Below are 24,094 nucleotides of genomic sequence, written 5' to 3' on the forward strand. Positions count from 1 at the left end.
CAAGCAGTAATACAAACACAAGTTTATTTCACGGCTTAGAAAACCCGTTTGGTCCGTAGTGCTTGATTGTGTTTGGACGGGCCTCCTGTCAGTCATTTTATAGCCACGCCCCATCTCAGGCTGAAATCGACAAGGGCCCAGCGCAGCCAGATAATTCTCCTGTGCCTCCAAAAAAATACTGACAAGAAATAGATTAAATGCAGAATATAATGTTGACAAATCTTACCTAATGCACCTTTAATTTATTTCTACAGTCTGAATTATTCCATGCTGTGTACGTATCAGCGAAGCAAGTTAGTTCCTGTTGTTACTTACGTTATAGCAGCGATAAACAGTCGTTCCCTCACCAGCGTCTCGTGTTTCTCACTCGTGAAGTTAATAAGACAAAAAAAAAAAGAACGCAGCATGTTACCAAGAAACCGCAAAGAAGCTTAAACTCCTCTGTCCTGAAGATGTCGGAAAACTTAAAGTTACAGCTTTACCTCTGACTGTTACAAAGCGCTGACACTGGAGACTCCTTCCATCAGTGTTACGTAAACATCTCCTTACAGAAAACTTCACCACATCAGTGATTACAGATTCGTTTATGTGGAGCGTCTGCGGCGCCGTTACTATAGAAACAATGAAGAGTTACGTGCACATCTCAACACTTTCGCGTTAACATAGCGTGTACTGAGAAGTATAGCTAATTTGTGAAATAAATGAAGAGGTAAAGATTGTTAAAGCGTTAAAGATTATAACATGTACGTTAATGTTTAGTGTTTAATGTTTAATTTGCGTCTCTTCAGAACTCCTCTGCACTACGCAGCAGCTAACGGGACGTACCAGTGCACCGTAGCGCTAGTGAGCTCCGGAGCCGAGGTGAACGAGCTCGACCTGAACGGCTGCAGCCCTCTGCACTACGCTGCTGCCTCACACACCTTCCGCAGGTACGCTACACACACCAACACACACACACCAACACACACACCAACGCACAAACACAGACCATACATATAATTATCCTTCTGTTTAGCTTAATAGGGGTTCAGTAAATATTAACCAGTTTAATAATTAATTAATGATCTCTCTGTTTATTATATTCTTTTGAGTAAGTTTAAAAAACAGAAAGAGTTAAAATTTTGATGATTATTTGGCCTTAAAGGTTTTTTGTTTTACCCAAAGTCTTATTCAGACCGAAAAATCTAATCGTTTTTGTATTTTATATTATTTCTATTTATTTTATTTATAGCCGGCTCGGTTTCGTAGAGTCACGTCATGTTAAAAAGTAGACTTGCATTCATTAATTATTGCATTTCAGATTTTTTTTTTAAAGTAGGGCTGGGTGACATATATCGATATAATATCAATATCGTGATACATGATTACGTGATACACTTTTCTGGGATATCGTTGGTATGGTGATGTATTTTTTTTACGTTTTTAATAATTATAAATTAAATGGTACTGAGTGTAGGTGTACGGTGGTTAGTGTTCTCCCCCTGTGCTTCAGGGGTTCTCTCCAGGTGCTCCAGTTTCCTCCGCTAGTCTAAAGACATGCGTTCTAGGCTGATTATTATCACTAATTTGTCCAGAATGTGTGTGTGATTGTTCCCCGATTCCCCTGGGATACGCTCCAGACTCTCCATTTTTTAAATTTTTATTCATGTTTGTCTTTATAGGCTTTGAGGAAAAGTATCGTCACACTCAGTTTATGTTGTTTATTTTGTTTATTTTACTACTGTTTTGCGGACAGTTTCTTAGATAAATTATATATCGTGATACGCATCATATATCGTAGAAATGTCCTTAAGTATCGTGATATGATATTTTTGTCATATCGGCCCGCCTTAATTAAAAGCATAAAAACAGAAATAAACGATTAAAATTGGTTGAAATGGGAATAATGTAGCAATCATAGCAACAAGCAAATGAACAAATAATTAACTTATGATTAAATTAGCTAAAAATTATATACATAATGAAATTAATTAATTCAATTAAATTAAAATCGTAATTAATAATTAAGTAATTTTAGTCAAAGAACAAATTAATTAAACAGTTTTTTTTTAGATTTGAAGTTTGGTTTCGGCCAAGAATTTTCATTTTGGTGTTTCACTGCTATAAATGTGATCCTTTTTCATACATACTCACACACACACACTCACACACACCCACACCCACACACCCACACACACACCCACACACACACACACACACACACACACCCACACACACACACACACACACACACACACATATATATATATATATATATATATGTATATATAAATGCTGCGAGAACAAGAACAAACAACTTTCAAACAGCACTTTGAGTTCATTCATGAAGTTTGCTTGTGCGTGTGATTTTTTTTTCTTTAATTAAGGGAATTATAGATTCTGAGAAATTTCCAGCGACTTTTTTCAGACTCCTTTGTGTAGTTTCAGTTCTGCAGCTCTGAATTTACAGCTGTTCATAAATTGAATTCATAAATAGTGTTTTTGTCCATTTCTTTCCCTCCAGAGTCGACGCCGATGATCTTCAGAGCGATATGCGAGATAAAGAGGCCCTGCTGTACGTGACACATTTTACTTTTCTAAAATAATCTGCTGAGTAACGCAGCAGTGCAGCAGGAGCTCAGTGAGCACGCACTGTGTGTGTGTGTGTGTGTGTGTGTGTGTGTGCAGGTGTTTGGAGTATCTGCTGGATAACGGAGCTGATCCAGGACTCAGAGACACTAAAGGCTTCAGTCCCGTTCACTATGCAGCCGCCTACGGCAACAAACACAACCTGGAGCTGGTGCGTTTTACACACACGGGGGCAAAAATATCATCAAATTACGATTTTATACGATACACACTACATACACGAAAGATTCCGTACAAAATCAAATCAGCTGTTTCCACTCAGTTTTTAATTTTTATTTTAAAAATATATACAAAATTTATCATACTATTTGTTTTGGAAATTAAGAAAGTGGAGCCAAATTTATTTATTTATTTTAATTTTTTAAAATTATTTTAATTATTTTATTTTTATTTATTTTCTTTTTAATTTTTATTTATTTATTTATTTTTATTTTTAAAATTTTTTATTTATATTTTATTTTTTATATATATATTTTTTATTTTATAATTATTTATTTATTTATTTATTTATTTTCATATACATTAGAGAAGCACGTTGAAAAAAAATCAGTTAATTTTGCTCCACTTTTTCTGAAAAAATTATCATTTTCACCCAAAATAAACATAAAGTTTAAGAATGAAGTTTTGTAAAACTTTATTGTTAGTGTGTGTGCAGTTGTAATCCTGACTGAATGGCGATAAAGTGAAATGTTAAAATATAACAGATATATCTTTACTGTATTTTAATAACTGATTTATTTAATTCTGTGACTAATCTGTTTCTCACAATTTGCGTTTCTTAAATGTAGCTCTTAGAAATGTCCTTTAACTGTTTGGGAGACGTGGAGAGCAGTTTTCCTGTGAGCCCTTTGCACTTAGCTGTAAGTGTCTGTTTCTAACATCACACACACACACACACACACACCACACACTCACACACACACACACTCACACACACACACACACACACACACACACAGTCGGATGTACACATCATTTATTATATGTAGTGTGGGTGAGGAACCACGTGGCTTTTTGAAAACACTAGCGTATGAGTGTGGAACTCATTTTAGGAGTAATTGTTAGAAGAATAAATATTTTTAAATGTAAAAAATTGTTTCTTAAAATTCTTCATGTTAATTTGTAATTGTTATTTTACTCCTACGTATCATGACGTGTTTTTTATTGTGTCTGTATTTGTGTATAACTCCAGGATATTGTATAACTTCGAAAAGTGCATTATAATTTTTATTTATTTATTTATCTATCTATCTATCTATCTACCTATTTATAAATAAAGAGTGTGAATATGCACTTATTTTTCTTTTCATTCAGTTTCCTAATTCAGTTTAAAATCGCAAATTAATGGCGTTCATGCTGAGGCTTGCTCTTAGAGAGAATTATGAATTTAATATTTAATATAATAATTTTTTTTAACTAAGGGAAATATGCATTATTAGAAATATCTACAGACTTGTGTACAAGGTGTCACAATTTACAAACCCTTTGGTGTAATGATGCAGTTCTGAATTTACCTGTTATGGATTCATAAATAATTTTTTTTGTACATTATTCAGTCCACATTTATTTATTTAATTCTCATATTTATACTTTTATATGGTTATAACTGATTTTTTTTTTGCTTGTGTTTTGGAGGTGTGTAACGGTCACTGTGAGGCGGTGCAGCTCCTCTCCGAGACGCTGGTGTGTGTGGACGTCCGGGACGGCGCAGGACACACTCCTCTGTATCTGGCTGCTCGGAAAGGCTCCGTGTCTTGCGTGGAGGTTCTTCTGTCGCACGGAGCTTCGTGCTGCATCCGAGAGCACGCCGGAAAACGGACACCGCTTCACGGAGCCGGTTCGACTCTCGGGCTGATTTCACATTCGGGGGTTTTTTTTTTACGGAAAAAAGCTTTTAAAAAGTGCTGCGTCTTTTTTCAGAAAAATGTTGAGTGACGTCAAAGCGACCGATCAGGTTGCAGTTCGGGGAGTCAATCAAGGAAAAAAAAATACATGGAGGATAGAATAGTGAAAAATTTGTCTCACTAGTGAGGAGATTTTAATGAAAGATATTTTATTGCCAATATTCCCACAAAAATAGTAATGTGTCTATTTTCTATGGCATTCATCATGATGTGATGTGTCCTTATAAAAATTATAACACTTTTAGCTGGACATTTAAAAATACATGCAGGCATTTTATCCCAGTTTGAGTTGTTGTGTAGTTTGTGGGATTGAATAGTTGTGTAGCGGCGTATTGTTTATTTTCGAGTGCGTAACCGCGTTGTGTTTTTGTCCTCTCACAGCTGCCAGAGGACACACTGACTGTTTGTACGCGCTGTTGAGCCGAGCGGACAGAGATGACCTCATCGACCTCGCAGATGCACAGGGGCAGTAAGTACCACTCGCCAGCACAACAGCGGTTGCCAGATTGTAAATAATCCTCCTCTCTGAAGTCTTTAGTGTTTGTGTGTAGTTTCATTGTGATTCAAGTCAAGTCAAGTGGCTTTATTGTCATTTCAACCACATACAGCTTAGTTAGTACACAGTGAAACAAAACAACGTTCCTCCAGGACCAAGGTGCTGCATACAACAAACACAGAACTACAGGAGACATTACACATACTTACATAAAGTACACAGTGCAAACATGTGCAGACAGAACAAGCAGTGCAGCGCCGAATAATGCAGCTTGGGGGTCAATCAAGAAAAAAAAAATACATGGAGGATAGAATAGTGAAAACTTTGTCTCAGTAGTGAGTGAATATGAGGAGATTTATAGAAAGATATTTCAAAAAATATTTCATTGGATCACACTCATAGATAATAATAATCACACTCATGGATAATAATAATCACACTCATGGATAATAATAATAATCTCACTCATGGATAATAATAATCACACTCATGGATAATAATAATAATCACACTCATGGATAATAATAATAATCACACTCATGGATAATAATAATAATCTCACTCATGGATAATAATAATCACACTCATGGATAATAATAATAATCACACTCATGGATAATAATAATAATCTCACTCATGGATAATAATAATCACACTCATGGATAATAATAATAATCACACTCATGGATAATAATAATAATCACACTCATGGATAATAATAATAATCTCACTCATGGATAATAATAATAATCTCACTCATGGATAATAATAATCACACTCATGGATAATAATAATAATCACACTCATGGATAATAATAATCACACTCATGGATAATAATAATAATCACACTCATGGATAATAATAATAATCTCACTCATGGATAATAATAATAATCACACTCATGGATAATTATAATCACACTCATGGATAATAATAATAATCACACTCATGGATAATAATAATCACACTCATGGATAATAATAATAATCACACTCATGGATAATAATAATCACACTCATGGATAATAATAATAATCTCACTCATGGATAATAATAATCACACTCATGGATAATAATAATAATCACACTCATGGATAATAATAATCACACTCATGGATAATAATAATAATCACACTCATGGATAATTGTGAACGTGACGTGGTTTGTGTGCAGGACGGCTCTGATGTTGGCCACGCTGGGCGGTCATGTCGACTGCATGCACATGCTACTCGAGAGAGGAAGTAAACCTGACACAGGGGACAGACGCAGTCGCACAGCACTACACAGAGCTGTGAGTGTGTGTGTGTGTGTGTGTGAGCAGGTGGTTTATTCTTCACCAACCTGTGACAGATCCAGAGCAGTCCCAGTCACAACAAACAATAACTACAACAACAAAATGATTTTGATTTTACAAAATGGCGGCCGTGTGTGTGGTGTGATGTGACGCCGGCCCCAGACCCAATATTATTAGTTCCTTTTGTTACTGATCTTAATGTTTTGATGCTACAAAACACTGTTCAGCTGAAACCTTTATTAATAGACGGGTTGCTGATAGAAAGTTATAGATTTCTGGTGCCACAAGTTCTGATAATTTGTGCAGTGATAAAATGGCGTCTCATATCCACTTGAGATCACTCGAGAATGTGTGTGTGTGTGTGTGTGTGTGTGTGTGTGTAAGGCGGCGCTGGGCAGTGTGGAGTGCGTCTCTGCGTTGTTAGATCACTCGGCCTCGCCGCTGTGTCGGGACGTTCGGGGGCGGAGCTCTCTGCACTTCGCTGCCTCGTGTGGTCACGCCGAGCTCCTGCAGCTCCTCCTCAGCGCCGCGGCTCAGTCCGACCCGCTGGACTCTCTACTGGACTACAGCAGATACACACCTGCTCACTGGGCTGCTTACCACGGTGTGTACACACACACACACACACACACACACACACACACATGCAGCCTATTCAACACATTGGGTCACTGTAACTTCATCTGGAGTATGCAGCAAAAAAACAAAAAAATACAATTAAAATGATCTCTAATCAATAATATTGTTTAATGAATATTATTCAGATCAGTAAACTTATTACTAATGAAACTTCTAAAATTATTAAACTAGATATTATAAGAAGAAGAAGAAGAAGAAGAATGCATTTTAAAATATTGTAATATTTAATAATGTTTAAATATCTTTTTAACATATTACTTGTCGTTATATTTTCAGGACACAAGGACTGTTTGGAAATTTTACTTGAATATAAACCATTAAGTATCCAGGAAGGGAATGCCTTCACCCCGCTGCACTGTGCACTGTGAGTATTTAACATCTTCAGCCTCCGTTCATCTTTTCTGAAGACACAAATAACACAGAAATGAACGTTTGTTGGTTGTTGGTGCAGAATGAAAGGCCACGATGCTGCTGCTGAGCTGCTGGTGAAGATGATGGGCATCGAAATCATCAACCTCAGAGACGCCAAAGGAAGGTGTGTGTGTGTGTGTTATTATTATTGATGGTGTGTGTGTGTGTGTGTTATTATTATTGATGGTGTGTGTATGTGTGTGTTATTATTGTTTATGGTGTGTGTGTTTGTGTGTGTTATTGTTATTACTGATGGTGTGTGTGTGTGTGTGTTATTATTACTGATGGTGTGTTTGTGTGTGTGTGTTATTATTATTGATGGTGTGTGTGTGTGTTATTATTACTGATGATGTGTGTGTGTGTGTTATTATTGTTTATGGTGTGTGTGTGTGTGTTATTATTATTGATGGTGTGTGTATGTGTGTGTTATTATTACTGATGATGTGTGTGTGTGTGTGTGTGTGTTATTATTATTGATGGTGTGTGTGTATGTGTGTGTTATTATTATTTATGATGTTTATGTGTGTATGTGTGTATTATTAATTATGGTGTTTATGTGTGTGTTATTATTATTGATGGTGTGTTTGTGTGTGTTATTATTAATTATTGTGTGTGTATGTGTGTGTGTGTTATTATTATTGATGGTGTGTGTGTGTGTGTGTTATTATTGTTTATGATGTGTGTGTGTGTGTGTCATTATTATTGATGGCGTGTGTGTGTGTGTGTGTGTGTTATTATTATTGATGGTGTGTGTATGTGTGTGTTATTATTATTGATGGTGTGTGTTTGTGTGTGTGTTATTATTATTATTGATGGTGTGTGTTTGTGTGTTATTATTATTTATGGTGTGTGTGTGTGTGTGTTATTATTAATTATGATGTGTGTGTATCTGTGTTATTATTATTGATGGTGTGTTTGTGTGTGTGTTATTATTATTGATGGTGTGTGTGTGTGTGTGTTATTATTATTGATGGTGTGTATGTGTGTTATTATTTGTGTGTGTGTTATTATTATTGATGGTGTGTGTGTATGTGTGTTATTATTATTTGTGTGTGTGTTATTATTATTGATGGTGTGTGTGTATGTGTGTTATTATTATTTGTGTGTGTGTATGTGTGTTATTATTATTTGTGTGTGTGTTATTATTATTGATGGTGTGTGTGTATGTGTGTTATTATTATTTGTGTGTGTGTTATTATTATTTATGATGTGTGTGTATGTGTGTTATTATTATTTGTGTGTGTGTTATTATTATTGATGGTGTGTGTGTATGTGTGTTATTATTTGTGTGTGTGTTATTATTATTGATGGTGTGTGTGTATGTGTGTTATTATTATTTGTGTGTGTGTATGTGTGTTATTATTATTTGTGTGTGTGTTATTATTATTTATGATGTGTGTGTATGTGTGTTATTATTATTTGTGTGTGTGTTATTATTATTGATGGTGTGTGTGTATGTGTGTTATTATTATTTGTGTGTGTGTTATTATTATTTATGATGTGTGTTTATGTGTGTGTTATTATTATTTATGTGTGTTTGTGTGTGTTATTATTATTTACATCAGAGCTTCAGATGTAATTCCTGGGAAATGTGAGAACTGGGAACTACTGCTAATTTAACCTGTGACTCTAAAGCATGTAGATATAAAGCATGTGTTGATAATTGCTTGTACGATATACTGTGAAACTCAGAACCCAAAATATTGTTAGAATATCATTTTCTGGGGTGAGAATATTAACTTTTATCAGAAGTTTATAAAAAGTCATGGGGGTAAATCTGTATAAATGTGCCAGTGATGCAGCCAGTGACCAGATATTGATCATTTTTGGTCCGTAATATCAAAATCGTGACATTCATCACTCGGGTTCTTGTGTTTTATTTTGTTCACAGAACTCCACTGCATGCAGCTGCCTGGTCAGAGAAAGTGTCCGGGTTGCAGCTGGCTCTGTTCTGGGGGTCAGAGGTCAACTCGGTGGATTATGAAGGGCGTTCGGCTCTGATGGTGGCTGCTGAGAACGGCCAAACGTCTGCTGTCGGTACGGAGATACTCCATTACTCATGTTCACCTCTGTTTAGAGTACAGCATTACAGCAGTTTATATATATATAGTGTGTGTGTGTGTGTGTGTGTGTTGTAGAAGTCCTCCTCCAGCAAGCCAAAGCAGACCTGTCACTGCTGGACATCAACAACAACACAGCACTACACCTGGCCTGCAGCAGAGTAACGCACCTTATACACACACACACACACACACACACACACACATACACATACATATTAATATATACATACAGACAGACAGGAGGACATATAGATGGAGAGACAGACACACAGACAGACTGAGAGACAGACTAAAGAGTGATACACACAGATGAACAGATGAAACACACACACACACACACACACACATATATATACATATTAATATATACATACAGATGGACAGAGAAGGTGACATACATACATACAGACGGAAACAGAAAGCAGATGAACGCAGAAAAGCAGAGAGATGGATAGAGAGAAAAACACAGATGATGAGAGAAAGACAGAGACACAGATAGACTGACAGACAGACAGAAAAACAGAGAGGCAGAAGACAGAAAGACAAAGACAGACGACAAACAAGGACATACAGATGGACAGAGAGACAGACAGAATTACTAAAGAGTGACGCAGACAGATAGATGAAAGATATACAGACAGAGAGACAAACAGAAGAACAGAGACGGTGAGAGAAAGACAGAGAGGCAGAAGACAGAAAGACAAAGACAGACGACAAACAGAAGAACATATAGATGGACAGACAGACTGACAGACTGAGAGACAGACAGAATTATTAAAGAGTGACACAGACAGACAGAGAAAGAAAGAAAAATACAGAGACAGAGAAAGAAAAACAGACGGTAAGAGAAAGACAAACAGAAGGACATATAGATGGAGAGACAGACACACAGATAGACTGACAGACAGACAGAATTATTTAAGAGAGATACAAACAGAAGAACAGATGAAAGATATATATATATACAGAGAGACAGGCAGAAAAACAGACGGTGAGAGAAAGACAGAGAGGCAGAAGACAGAAAGACAAAGACAGACGACAAACAGAAGAACATATAGACTGACAGAGAGACTGAGAGACAGACAGAATTATTAAAGAGTGACGCAGACAGACAGACAAAGAAAGAAAAATACAGAGACAGGGAAAGAAAAACAGATGTGAGAGAAAGACAGAGAGACAGACAGAAGAACAGAGATGGTGAGAGAAAGACAGAGAAGCAGAAGACAGAAAGACAAACAGAAGAACATATAGACGGACAGAGAGACAGACAGAATTATTAAAGAGTGACGCAGACAGACAAAGAAAGAAAAATACAGAGACAGAGAAAGAAAAACAGATGGTGAGAGAAATACAAACAGAAGGACATAGAGATGGACAGACAGACAGACAGAATTATTTAAGAGAGATACAAACAGATGAACGGATGAAAGATATATAGACAGAGAGACAAACAGAAAAACAGAGATGGTGAGAGAAAGACAGAGAGGACAAGGACAGACGATAAACAGAAGGACATAGAGATGGACAGACAGAGAGACAGACTGAGAGACAGACAGAATTATGAATGTGTGGTGAAGCAGCTTTTGTTTTTATGCTCAAAAGATGCGAAACACAACCATCAAATATTCATCAAGTTCCGGCGATAACTAATTAAAAAAAAAAAAAAATCACTTGAGCATTTAACGAGCTTTTATTATTTTCCATGTGACTTTTACATTACTGTTATTTTTTTGACATTTTATTATATTTTTTATTGATCACATTTTTGATTGTTATATAGTTTTATATTTATATTATAATTTTTTTTGAGACTGCTTTTTATTTGTTGCCTTTTTGTCTTTTTTCTCTTTACCTTTCTCCGTACTCCTTACTCTTTCAGATGAATTGATAGATCAACAGACAGACCATTCATTATTTTTTATTATGCGCAGTAGCATCTGAGACCTGAGAAACCTGAGAAGCTTGAGCTGATGCTTCCCCTTCAATACTGAAATTAATTTACTGAACTAACAGACGACTCCGTCGTGAGCCGAAGCCTCTTAACGGAACTTTATTCAGTTTATTAACTATATTAGATGTTGTTGGGTTTTTGTAGAAGCCTCCTGTGTGGATGAATAATGATATTTATTCTCTGTCTTACTGCAGAGTCATGAGATGTGTGCGCTGCTGATTCTGGCTGAGATCGACGATCCTTCCCTCATCAACGCTACAAACAGTGCACTACAGATGTGAGCGCTCACAAATACATTCAGCGCATGTTTTAACAGCGTCGCGACCATGTGATTTATTTTTTCTTTTATTTTCTTGCGCTAGGCCGCTCCACATCGCGGCGAGGAACGGTCTGGCCACCGTGGTGGAGGTGCTCCTGAGTCGAGGTGCTACAGTACTGGCTGTAGATGAAGAAGGTTAGAACTCCATCTTATTTCTTTTTTTTACTGTTCAAAGTAAAACAAGGGAAGTGTTTCAGCCTTATTGTATGAGAAATAATAAGTTAATAACAGTTCATTTGTAAGGTGAATTGTCATCAAAGTGTCAAAACACTGCAGATAGCGTGACATGAGGATAAATCATAAGCTAAACATGAACAGAAGGTGAGAATCAGAACCAGGAAACAAGGAACTTGAAAATAAGACTCGGACTTAACAAGGCAAAAGCATAATAAGACTTCGCAACCAGCCTAATTAAAACGAGACACAGAACAGGCGAACACATTAGAGTAATCAACTAACGTAAGAACAGGGGCGGAGACAAAAGAACAACAACTCAAGAACAAAATCATTTTCTCTCATGAGAAGATGGCCGTAGATCGCCTCTAGCTGTTCTCACCAGGCTGATTTTAACCCGAAAAAAACCGCAGAAACGTCTCAGTTGTGCTGTGAAGCATACGAGAGTCTCCCTCAAATATATCTACAAATAAAATAAACTTAATAAACAGCTGTATTTGCATCAGCACTGTTGAATTCTGGATTCTGATTGGTCAGAAGGTGGTGCTTAATTCACAGGTTTATATTAATGCACTTGTTTTAATAGTTTCTATAGTAACAGCTCAATCTGCTAATAATAAAAAAACGGTATTGAAAATGATATAGTAAAGTAAGTAAGTAAGTAAGTAAGTAAGTTTTATTTATAAAGCACATTTAAATTCAGCATTACACTGACCAAAGTGCTGAACAAAACCAATACAACAAATTCTAAAATAGAATAAAAACAATAATAATAATAATAAAACAGTAATATCCACAACAACGACAACACTACACAGTAAGTTAACAGCCCGGAAAAGCAAGAGAATAAAAATGTGTCTTAAGTCTAGACTTGATATGGTGAGTTTTTTTTGTGCCGAGACGTTTATTTAACATTTATGGAAGGAGTCTCCAGTGTTAGCGCTTTGTAACAGTCACACTTACAGTAACACACTTTTTTTTTTGTCTGATTAATGTATTGTGTAACTGCGTCAGGTCGCACCCCGGCGTTGGCGTGCGCTCCGAACAAAGACGTGGCCGAGTGTCTGGCGCTGATCCTCTCCACCATGAAGCCTTTTCCTCTTAAAGACGCCGGCATCAGCGTGTTAAAGCACTGCAGCATCGCTGCCAACCATCATCCTTTACCAAACGGCTACGCCAAGGAGCGCCACGGCACCGTAGGGCTCGACAGCTGAGACACACACACACACCTTTCTCACACCTGTATAACCACAGCCTCTATAACCTACAGCCATGTTAGAAAGCCAGGAATGTACCACTGTGTGTGTGTGTGGGGGGGTAAATTTCAGTTAACAGACCTGCGCATATGCAAATATTCACTCCTTTTCACCTCGGCACATTTAATTTAATCTTTTTTTTTTTTTTTTTTTATGGGATGGATGGATGCAAGAAACTGTGATACATACACCTGTCTTTTTTTTTTTTTTTTACCTGAGATGGAAGAATGAGAGTTGTCTACACATTTCTACAAACACAACAATTCTGAAGTCGCAGCCATCACTAGCTGTAGCACTAGCTGTGAGTCTCTCCGTTACGTCACCTGCATCACATCAGACTTTCATCTAAAAAAAATTAAGCAATTAAAAAACATAGCAAGGCAAAAGTCTGGTGTGAGGACTAGCGAACAATTAGAGAGACCATAGCTCCGCCCTCTTGTTTTCTATTGGCTCATGCATCCGAGATTTGCATATTTAGATGTTTTGATAAGCTTGACATAAAGCAAACTTGTTAAAAAAACAAAAACAAACTGGTAACGGAAGAAAATTCCCACTGAAGTCACATTTTCTCCAGGAAAACTTGTTCCGTTTGACGTCTGATTGAGATGCTGATAGCTGCGACTTCAGAAGGTTAATGACTGTTTAATTGTTTTTTTTTTTATTTCCTGAATATCTCCAGACGTTTTAGCGATGTCCAGTGCCTCTGCTAATAACGAGTGTGTCCTTACTGTCCCTTACACTCTTTTTTAACCTTTTTAATTAATTTAAATGTTAATCTCCTGCAATTTTCCTAATGAAATGAGAGGAAAACATCAACGCACACACACACACTTACTCACACACACTCACACTCAACTGTTCATCAGGTTCAAATGGCCTCATTCTTTATTTATTTACTTATTAATGCCATGGTTTGCACTTTTTTTTTCCTCCAGGAGATACCGGGAGTGTTTGTGAAGTAGGGCTGGCCCGAACACCATTTTTATGATTACGTTTGTTACTGCAGTTCAAAATATATCCAGTAGGGGGCGTATATGACGTATTAATAGTGTATATACAGTATATGTGATAGCACAAATTAAATGAAATCACACCAAGAGATATTTATTATAATTTCTTTTTATTATTGCACAAACCAGATCAATAACATGAGCCTAAACAAATAACAAGTGCGTCCGATGGTCCGATGGTGCGATGGTGCGATGTGTAAAGTGTTGTTTAACTAAAAACATATCAATAAACATCTGTTTACTTTCAGCAAACTTTAAAATATCCTACGGTATGAGAGTCGTACATTTCAGTAGCTGTGCAACAGTGACAGTTTTTCCGATAAGTTTTTCTCTCCCCCATGTCGTGTTTTCCGTCCTACGGCTTTTTAAAGCAATAATACATTTGATTTGGTTTAAAACATATTTTATTTGTCATTTTTGTTTGTATTAGATTAACTGAGATTCAGGGATACATATCAACACACTCGTATTGACGTCTGACGTCTTTGAGCAGTAGTTATACTTCTAATTAAGGCTAGAGAAACTAATACCGTAAAAACGTAACGAGCGAATACTCGAGTGTTAGATTATTCGGGCCAGCCCTGGTGTGAAGGTTTTCCGTCACTCGTGACTTGCTAATACGAGACACTAAGTGATTTTTGTGTTTCAGGATCGCTGCTATAATTACGCTGCCTTCGTTGATTTCTGTTTTTTTGTTTTGTTTTAATTTTGTTTGTTTGTTTATGAGCAATAATCGTCCAAGTGATTACACATTACCTCGTATTTCTGAACAGCTTTTCTGAATATTGGATCAGAAAAACTGGAATATTTGCACAGAGAAAACGTTTGCACACGGCAGCAGTCAAGTGTTTATAAAAACAAGAAAAATCGTGAAATTAATGAAGTGTGTGTGCTGTAGTTCTGTAACAGAAGTGTTACCAACATTAGTAAAGAGAAGGTAAAAAAAAAAAAAACAGAGTTTGACCACAGAAGCCCGAGCGCATGTCTGACTCCACGCAAACGGCATAAAAGATAACTCTTCTGCGATCTTCAGAGGAATGAGCTTACTCAAAGGTATTTATTTTCTGCTTAAACACCACCGCAATGATGTGTGTTTATAAAGTCCTGCCTTTTAGTCTTTAAGCATCAACTGCAACAAGCCTTGACCGGTGACTGTTACACACACACACACACTCACACTCACTCGCTTATCTATTCACTCAGCCACTAATGCTGGAAGGAGGCTCAGGATAAACTCTGTAAAAAAGCAGTAGCCCTAATGAGGCTTTGTGGGAAAACTCTTCCCTATGATCAGGGAGGTTGCAGGTTCAAATCCTGCCTTGGGTCTCTGGTTTTTGACTGTTTAGCAATGATAAATATACAAAACGAAAGCCTTAGCCATGTCAGCACCAGCAGCCCTGTGTGTGTGTGTGTGTGTGTGTGTGTGTGTGTGTGTGTGTGTGTGTGTGTGTGTGTGTGTGTGTGTGTTGTTGATGCTTGGGGTTTGAGGCCCAGGTGGTGGTACAAATCCTGCATGAAGAACCGCAGAGCTTTTACAGATCTGGATTAATTTTCATTTAGTGTAGTAAAAACTAGCAATAGTGTAATGTAGTATAATAATAGTAAATAAAATGAAATATAGTAGTGATAGTTAATTAAAAAAAAAGAAAGTAATAGATTATAAAATGACTATTGTTGTATGGTCCAGAGTAGCATAACCCCTCCTTTCGCCAATGCAGCAGAGAACCCCTGTATGAGCCATAACACGAACTACTGGAAGCAGGTTCAGGATAAACTCTGTAAAAACACACTGCAGTCCCCATGTGGCTTTATGGGAAAGCGCTTGCCTCCCATTGGTGAGGTTGCAGGTTCAAATCCTGCCTTGGCTCTCTTCTTCTCTGCCTTTTGACAATTTAGCAATGCTAAATATACAAAATATACAAACACTTGAGCCAGCAGCAGCTTAGTGTGTTAGTAAGAGTGTGTGTATGTAAGTGTGTGGTATTGACTCTTGGGGTTCAAGGCTCCGGTGGGGCGAAAAGCAAGGCCTTGAGCCTGCATGAAGGAACTCTGGGGTAAAATTAAATTTTAATTAGTGTAGTAAAAACTAATAGTGTAACATAGTATAATATTAGTAAATGAGATAGTAGTGATAGTTAATTAACAAATGAAAGTATAAAATTATTATTGTTATATGGTCCAGAGTAGCATAACCCCTCCTTTCACCTCCCCCAGAGCCCCAGGTGGGAGCATCCAGACTTTCTCTCTCTTTCCTTCTCACTGCTGGATTTATTGCCCCACCTGGTTCCAGCACCTCAGGCTCACCTGCAGGCAGTCTCGAGCTCGAGCCTTTACACCCTGCAGTGACGCTCAGCCCTCACCTCCAGACCCCTGAGCCACTGGTGCCTTCACACAACGGCCCTTTTTTTTGGGGGGTTTGTCTTTCGCTTTACACCGCTTACACGCAATGACGTGTGTTTAGAAAGAAAACACCGCCTGGGCCAAGGTTTGAACCATGACCCTCACACACAGCACACACAAACACACCAACCTGCCCACTGAACCACCAGAGCAGACAGGCTCTGCTGGAACCTTCAACATCTGTGGTGTGATGTTACAGGTTTCACACTCGCTTTAGGAAACACTCCCAGGTTGCTGCTGAGCTACACCTGAAAATATTTTTAAATATATATATATATATATATAACAACACTGCAGCAGCATGATGGTGTAGTGGGTAGTGCGGGCATCTTCTCACAGCTCCTGTGTCCCTGGTTTGGTCCTGAGCTCCTGTTACTGTGTGTGTATCAAACAAACAAAAAAAAACCCCAAGATTTCTTTATTAATGTATCTCAAATACGATGAGTTACTGCAAGACTTAAACCATGTGCAGAGACTTCGGCATGAACGAAGCTTGTGGCTTATTTCATTTTTGTTAAATTCACACACATACTTTTGTATATTTTATTTGGCAGGAAGTCACCTGGGTAGGCAGCGTGAAGCATTTCTTAAACAAGGAAGTCCAACAATTCTGTTTACCAGCTTGTTTTTTTCCACAAAGTTATACAATCTTGTAATAATATTGTATTGGATAGTTATCACAATATCACTGCCTGTCATTTACCTTCTGAAGACATTGGATTTGGATCCATTACAACTCCGTTGATGCGCTTTAAGGCCTGAACATTGTCACTCTTACTCATAAGGAGTTAAAAATTCTGAGAAGCCTGTTGAACAAAGCTGAAGTTGACAAAACATATAATGAAGTGCATGTACAGCTCTGTGCAAAAGTCTTGGCACCCTATATTTTTAGTACAAACTTTGTTATAGATGTTTATTTTCTGACTTCTACATTATTGATTCAGCACAAAAACATTTTAGATTCCAAACATTAGTTTTCCAGCTCAGAATGAAATGTTACAGAAAAATGTTTGTATGTCAGTAAAGAAAGCAGCAGATTCCATAAGAGACACTTTTCAGATAAAAACAGAATGAAGGCTGCTGGGTTTCGCTGCAGAAATAAGAAGCGAGTCTTAAAGTGAAGGATCGTCACATCAAATATTGACTTTTTATAGTATTTTTTAATGTAGAAACATTTAATTTCATTATTTTTGAAGCTCTACAGCGTTGCTTTGCATGTGCCTAAGACTTTTGCACAGTACTGTACATAAAACAATTAAAATAAATAATTAAAATAATCTGATAACCGTAACACAATTACACACACTCAGTTGTTCTATAATAGAGAACGTTTGGTGCCACAATAATTGGTATTTCCTGACCTTCGTGCGTAGAAGCGCCGAATTATAACATTAAAAACGACAATTTAAAAAAATGACATTTAGCCAATTGATGTGAATCTGGAATGATTGACCATTCTGTAGTTGTTCTAACACCCTCGTGGAAGCCCCGCCCCCTTTCCCTCATCTCACATTTGTATTGTTCCTCGACTCGATTTTTCCACTTGAAAGTTGCACGGATGCGTCGTCGCCGCTTTCTGTCCCGTTAGATGGAGAATGTTTTGAGTTCATCGACGTGAAATAAAATCTATCCATCAGTGCGCTGGACTTAGCTAACATTAGACAAGTATATAGCTAACGTCATTTAAATGTGTTTATTAGGGATGACACCGTGGCCATTAGGCTTGTGACACTGTCGAAGAACAACAACAACAATAGTGATGACACTGAAATTATGTTCGAAAATGTTTCGAAAGAGAACAAAGGACGAAAAGTTTTGATTAAACAGCAGTGCAGACTGTCTGTGTGTGTGCAAACGCTTAACAGTTTCAACAAGGGACATTATACAAGTGAGTTGTGAAAATATTATACTGAAAATGTACTGTGTTTACATTTTTTTTTGTGTTGCGTTTTTTTTTTACTCCCCGTAATTCCTGGGACGTCTCATTACTCCTGTTCGATTAGGGTTAGGAATACTATTATTTATATTAAGCTATGTGCAATAACACACATATTTATATAAATACCTCATAAAGGTAGCAAAGCCAGTCTCTCTCTGTGTGTGTGTGTGTGTGTGTGTGTGTGTGTTAGTTATTGTGTATATGTGTACACAGACATATACGTTAACATCCGGAGTCTCAAGTAAGTGTGTGAACGATGAATTCCCAACAGCTCAGAGACTCTGAGAGTGGTTTTGTGCAATAAGGACGGATGATTTTCCACTAAACATCACTACGGAATATTTCACTCAGCTAAAGACTCTAAAGAAATTTAATGACGTGTTATGATTAAAATTTTCCTCCAAATTTTAAACAAGCACGAGAACCGTATTCATTTAAACATGTTTTTTTTTTTTAATTATTAGTCAACAAGCGTTCTTTAGATCAAGCCTTAAATTATTTAGTCGTTCCATATTTTTTACTTTAAATTAGGTATTATAATTTAATCTTCGACAATCGGTATTTAAAGGGCTTTTAAGATAAACGTTATAAGGATGCATTTGCATATTCGAGTGTGTGTTTGTGCGCTCTTTGGTGTTTTTCCTCTCATTACAGTACGACTGAATGCTCCTACAACATACTACACTCATTTATATACTCAAGGGCTTCTCAAAAAACGATGCCATCTTTCCTTTCCTTTTATTTTATTTTCTTTAGTTGTGTTTCAAATACACACACTGTGTTCTACACACTACACACTACACACTACACGTCGGAGTCTGAAATCAAACTCTGAAGTTTTGCACTAAACAGAAAAATTCATTTTTTGGATTCAGAATAGAAGGAAAGCACATTTTAGTAAACAGTGAAACATCAGCTGAACAAGATACTAGACCCTAGCTATCTGTAGCTACTAGCTAGCTAGACAGTTAGCCAGTAACTTTTCCCAATTCAATTACAAGAAAGCCAACAAATCCAATTCATTTTTTAAGCATTACGTTGCTTATCTTTCTTACCTTTTTTCATCTGTTTGTCCTCGTCTGCTTTTTGTCGTTTGCGTTTTTCCGCCCGGAAACATAGGAACGCTTCATGATCGCTGCGTCTTCCTGATCCTCTGACACGAGTTAACTAATTTAGCTACATAAATTGAAGTTTCTATTCTTTTCACACCACAAGGGGGCGCCCTGTGACTGCGTGATACGTAAACCTCTTCGCTAAATGATAGTCAAGTGTGCTTTTTTTTAATTTGCATATAAATTTTTTTACATTATGGCGCCCCCTTGGTGGTCCCGGAGCCCTAAGCGAGCATTTATAGGAAGAAGAAACGGGTTTAATTTTTTTCATATTTGTGTAAAACTACAGCACCATCTGCTGGCTCCGCCCCTTTCCCAGCTACCTATAGCTACACATAAAAAGCATTCAGCCCTTCTATGCTTTATTTTTTGGCGTGTTTTAATAGTGCACTACTTACTACACTACACACTACTGCACTATTTTTACTGCTTTATATTCAGCTCATTATACCTCAACTTATTATACCACGCTCATGAAGGAAAAATAATCAGTACTTTTATTGTAGCTAATGCATCGATGCTCTGCAGAACGCTAAAATGGCACAGGACCGCAGATTCACGCTGCGTTCACGCCAGGACGAAACGAGTGGGCGTGGCCTGGCCGGCTTTTTGAGCTTCTGATTAAAAATAGTTAAAAACACTTAAAAGCTGCTGTATCGCCTATAAATATCACTGTCATGTTTTTTAAATGTATTTTATTTTAGTTTTTTGTTTCTGTTGCTTTAAGCTAAATTATTATTTTTTTTACACTGACTTTGTATAATTATCCAGAATTAGCGAGATAATTTTAAGGCGTATTTTGAGCATTTTTTAATTAACACCTATGCTGAACGTTGGTAAACTGAGGACTAAAGGTGGGTGAAATGGTTCAAAATATTACACCACGATACCTAAGGACAGATTCACGATACCCAGTGTATATCGCAATATAGAATTTTGCGGATGTTTTGCTAATTTTTATAAATTTAAATATTTCATGAAATGAAAGTTTTTAATGTCCAGTTACTTTTTACAGTAAATAACCAAATATTTATAAAATCGCCGACACCTGACGATGATAATGACGATACTTAGTCAAGTGTATCATGCTGTTATTATATCACAATATCGATATCGTATCATCGTATCGTCCCGCCCCCCAACATTTACTCCAGCAAATCGTTTGAAAATGAGAATGTTGATTTGATTTGTCTCCCGTTTATTTATTCTGGTGCACTTTTTAAAGAAACAAACAGTTATTTGTGGGTTTGTTGCTCGTTAGTATGAACACAGAGAAGAGATTAAAATAAACGTCGCATGCTTCGTGGCCGAAACGATTCGCCTACAAGTGGAACTCGGGATCAAGCCTTTTATATGATCGACGTCTGAGTAAATCACGTAGCGACATTAAACTGTCAGAGATATTTATTACTGTTTGATATTTTATGTTTCCAAGTTCACACACACAGCTACGTGCTGATAATCACGATATTCTCTAATCACGATAATCACGATCTCAATTCTTCTGTATTTGATTTGGCAGGAAGTCATCTGGGTATTCGGCATAAAGAAAGTTTTTTTTTTTTAAATTTTAGTCAAATCTGAGATTCTCAAACAAGGAAATCAGATCATTCTGTTCACCAGCGAGTTACTGAAGTTGTTTTTTCCACCCAATGATACAAGTTATTATTTCACGATATTAAAAAAAGAGAAGATTCGCACACGTCTGTCGTTCTTCTGAAAGCTCCTGTGCTCGCTCACTCATCCTGATTCCCATTTTAAAGAGAGAAAAAAAAATTACTCATTTGAAAATTGTCTAATTTTATCTAATAAACAATAAAGTCAGGTTCTGGTGTAATTCTTTAGAGTTCATAAGCAGCATATTGTTGGAGTCCAACAGCAGTGATGAAAACAGACAAATTTTACAAAGCTGAGAAACATATAATGATGGGAATACTACAATCCTACAGGAAGTGACTTTTTAAAAAGTTTAGCTGTCTTTTTTTTAATGTTTTTTTCTTCCAAAGTTTAAAAAAAATGAACTTGTCAGAAAAGCGCTGAGTGACTTCCAGCGTTTGAAGTCCTGACCAATCAGGTCGCAGTTTAGAGGGAAGTGTGAGGAGCACAAAAAGAGCTGCTTTTCTGAAAACAAAAGCAGCATAAATGAAAATAATCTTCTCTCTGATTCCAAAAGCAGTTATTTATTTATTCATGTGCACTTTTTTTTCTTTGTATCTTTAATATATCAGTACGTGTGTGTGTTGAATCATTCGAAGAGGTCAGAGAGGAGACAGATCTTAACCATGTGTTTATAATTCTGAGTGTGTGTGAATAAATAACAGTAGTTTCAGAGCTCCACACACACACACACACACACACACACACACACACACACACAGGCGCAGTATAGTGTAGTCTGTAGATGTGGTTGTATGACGTACACATGACTTTGCACTGCCTTTAACGAGTTGCCAAAAAAACCAAACAAAATAAAGCAAAAAAACAGCAGAGGTGTAGTGATGGATGAAGAAGCAGTAGGTGGGCAGATTTGTGGGTGGATTTGTAGATGTCTGGACGTCAGAAACAGAAACGTCTGAGGTGAAGCGGAAGTGAAAAAGTGCCACGCTTAACTGGCTGAAATTTGCACTAGAACAGGAAACGGAGTTACGTGATTAATAAAACACGTCTCGCCGCTGAGCTGTGTGTTTCTGTTCGGTTTGTTTTCTTCCTCTCTGCACGGTGGGACGTTTAAAAGTCAAGCTCAGGATTTTCCTCTCTTTATTATTAATTATTCCCAGCGTAAGAGCGGAATATCTAACGTAGGCGTGTCTCGATAATTAGTTAACGTCCGATAACAGAAAATATCAGACGGCTGCTGGATCCTTTAACGCGGTTTGTGTAATTTTAAGTGAATTTAGCTAACATTTCATATCTATTCCCAACAACAGGAAACCCATATATGATTGTTGCTATGGCAACATCTCAGAGGGCGTAACTCGCTCTGCGTGTTTCTACGTGTTAATATTTAAACCGCCGTTTTTATCCATGGAGCTGGAGGCGGGGCTTTACTGAGCTCTGTTTCTGATTGGTGCATCAATTTCAAAAGGCTCCACCAATCACAGAGCGTCTGGTGGAAATTCATCCAGCGTTCAACAGCTTGGCGTCATTAATTAACTAATTACTGAAATAAAGTTAAAAAAAATTAAGTATGTAAAGACATTGTGCCACAGGCATCAGGATACAGTGCATCGTGTATTATTCATTTATTTAATCCGGTCTGAAAATCTTCTCTGCGTTTTTGATAAAAAACATAAGCATGTGAATATAGAACGGTCAGTTTTGTTTTTTTAATGATTATTTATTTCAGTTTCCTGAGTATTTTATGTCAGAAACATTATTTCAAAGAGAGGAAGAAACACAGCTCCCCTGTTTATTTTTAAATATATAGTCTACAGCCTGAAAAGAAAAATACAAATCGGATGCACATACGGCTTTAATGAAGCGGAAAAAGTTTACAAACGAAAACGTGTCCCTTAAATACTTGATTTCTGAAGGTTAATCTGTCAGGACTGGATTATTACGTTATTTTGGGAAGAATCCCATGTTTACCTCCATGGACGTTTTGTGTCCCGCTTTACTTGAAGAATTAGTTTAAGGCAATAAAAACGACTTCTTGTGTATTTTCTTCTTGTGACCCGATTAAAGAACCGCACCGAGGAGGAGAACACACCAGGGTTCTGTTCAGACACACTGAACACTAAGCACACTGACTCACTTCACACTCAACCACTCTGTAAAAACAGACTTCAGCTTCTGGTGACGTCTCGTTTATTCAGTTGGAAAAAACCTTTTTAATGGAAGCTTTAATTTTAGACATCAGCCTTACACACACACACACACACACACACACACACACTTCAATCCTTCAGCTCATTTTTGTCATTAAACTCGGATTGATTCGTGTCGTGTGCCGATCGCAGGAAGTAAGACGTGTTTGGAAAGTGTGAAATAAATGAAATAACCCTGTTATTAACCTGCAGGCTTCATTTTTTTAACCGCAGCGTTAATGTTTGTTTTGTTTTATACCGTGTGACGCAGACGATGAGTTTTGTTCTGTGGCTTGGAATTGATTTAAATAAAGAGCTGGTGCTTAATTTACACCTCGTGTCCTCGTGGTTTATTCTGATCACCATAATTATACATTTCGATTTGTAACTGTGTGATCAGCGCGGTGAGGATAGAATTCATTCTCTCTTCTGGGAAATATTCTATACAATTTTTTAATATTATATTTAATATATTATATTTAATCTGTTCCAGTGAATGCACTGATCATGTGACAGGAGAGTGTTATTGCATCACAAAATATAAGAGCCAATCACGTCCCAGGATGCAAATACACGTCATGCAACGTCGTGTAAGGGGGCGGAGTGTGCTTTTACAATTTGCATATTCATCAAATCTAAATTTATATACTATAAATTCACAAAGAGGGTAAAAGTGTCAGATGTTGCTCTGG

At 37.1% G+C, this 24,094-nt stretch overlaps 1 protein-coding gene across 1 annotated transcript in view; it reads left to right on the top strand.

Annotated features, from left to right (window-relative positions):
• Positions 1 to 23,733, top strand: part of ankrd52b (ankyrin repeat domain 52b) — a 34,939-nt gene extending 11,206 nt beyond the window's left edge. Inside the window, exons 14-28 of the mRNA XM_053227282.1 lie at positions 789 to 929; positions 2,504 to 2,554; positions 2,668 to 2,779; positions 3,417 to 3,488; positions 4,264 to 4,465; positions 4,914 to 5,001; positions 6,202 to 6,319; positions 6,707 to 6,926; positions 7,238 to 7,325; positions 7,413 to 7,496; positions 9,264 to 9,409; positions 9,511 to 9,593; positions 11,581 to 11,663; positions 11,749 to 11,840; positions 12,894 to 23,733. Coding sequence (XP_053083257.1) covers positions 789 to 929; positions 2,504 to 2,554; positions 2,668 to 2,779; positions 3,417 to 3,488; positions 4,264 to 4,465; positions 4,914 to 5,001; positions 6,202 to 6,319; positions 6,707 to 6,926; positions 7,238 to 7,325; positions 7,413 to 7,496; positions 9,264 to 9,409; positions 9,511 to 9,593; positions 11,581 to 11,663; positions 11,749 to 11,840; positions 12,894 to 13,093 — 1,780 coding nt within the window. The 3' untranslated portion in view covers positions 13,094 to 23,733. The remainder of the gene's footprint in view (positions 1 to 788; positions 930 to 2,503; positions 2,555 to 2,667; positions 2,780 to 3,416; positions 3,489 to 4,263; positions 4,466 to 4,913; positions 5,002 to 6,201; positions 6,320 to 6,706; positions 6,927 to 7,237; positions 7,326 to 7,412; positions 7,497 to 9,263; positions 9,410 to 9,510; positions 9,594 to 11,580; positions 11,664 to 11,748; positions 11,841 to 12,893) is intronic.
• Positions 23,734 to 24,094: the final 361 nt, after the last annotated feature.

Source organism: Pangasianodon hypophthalmus, chromosome 20, assembly GCF_027358585.1.
Source record: "Pangasianodon hypophthalmus isolate fPanHyp1 chromosome 20, fPanHyp1.pri, whole genome shotgun sequence".
Classification (NCBI taxonomy): domain Eukaryota; kingdom Metazoa; phylum Chordata; class Actinopteri; order Siluriformes; family Pangasiidae; genus Pangasianodon; species Pangasianodon hypophthalmus.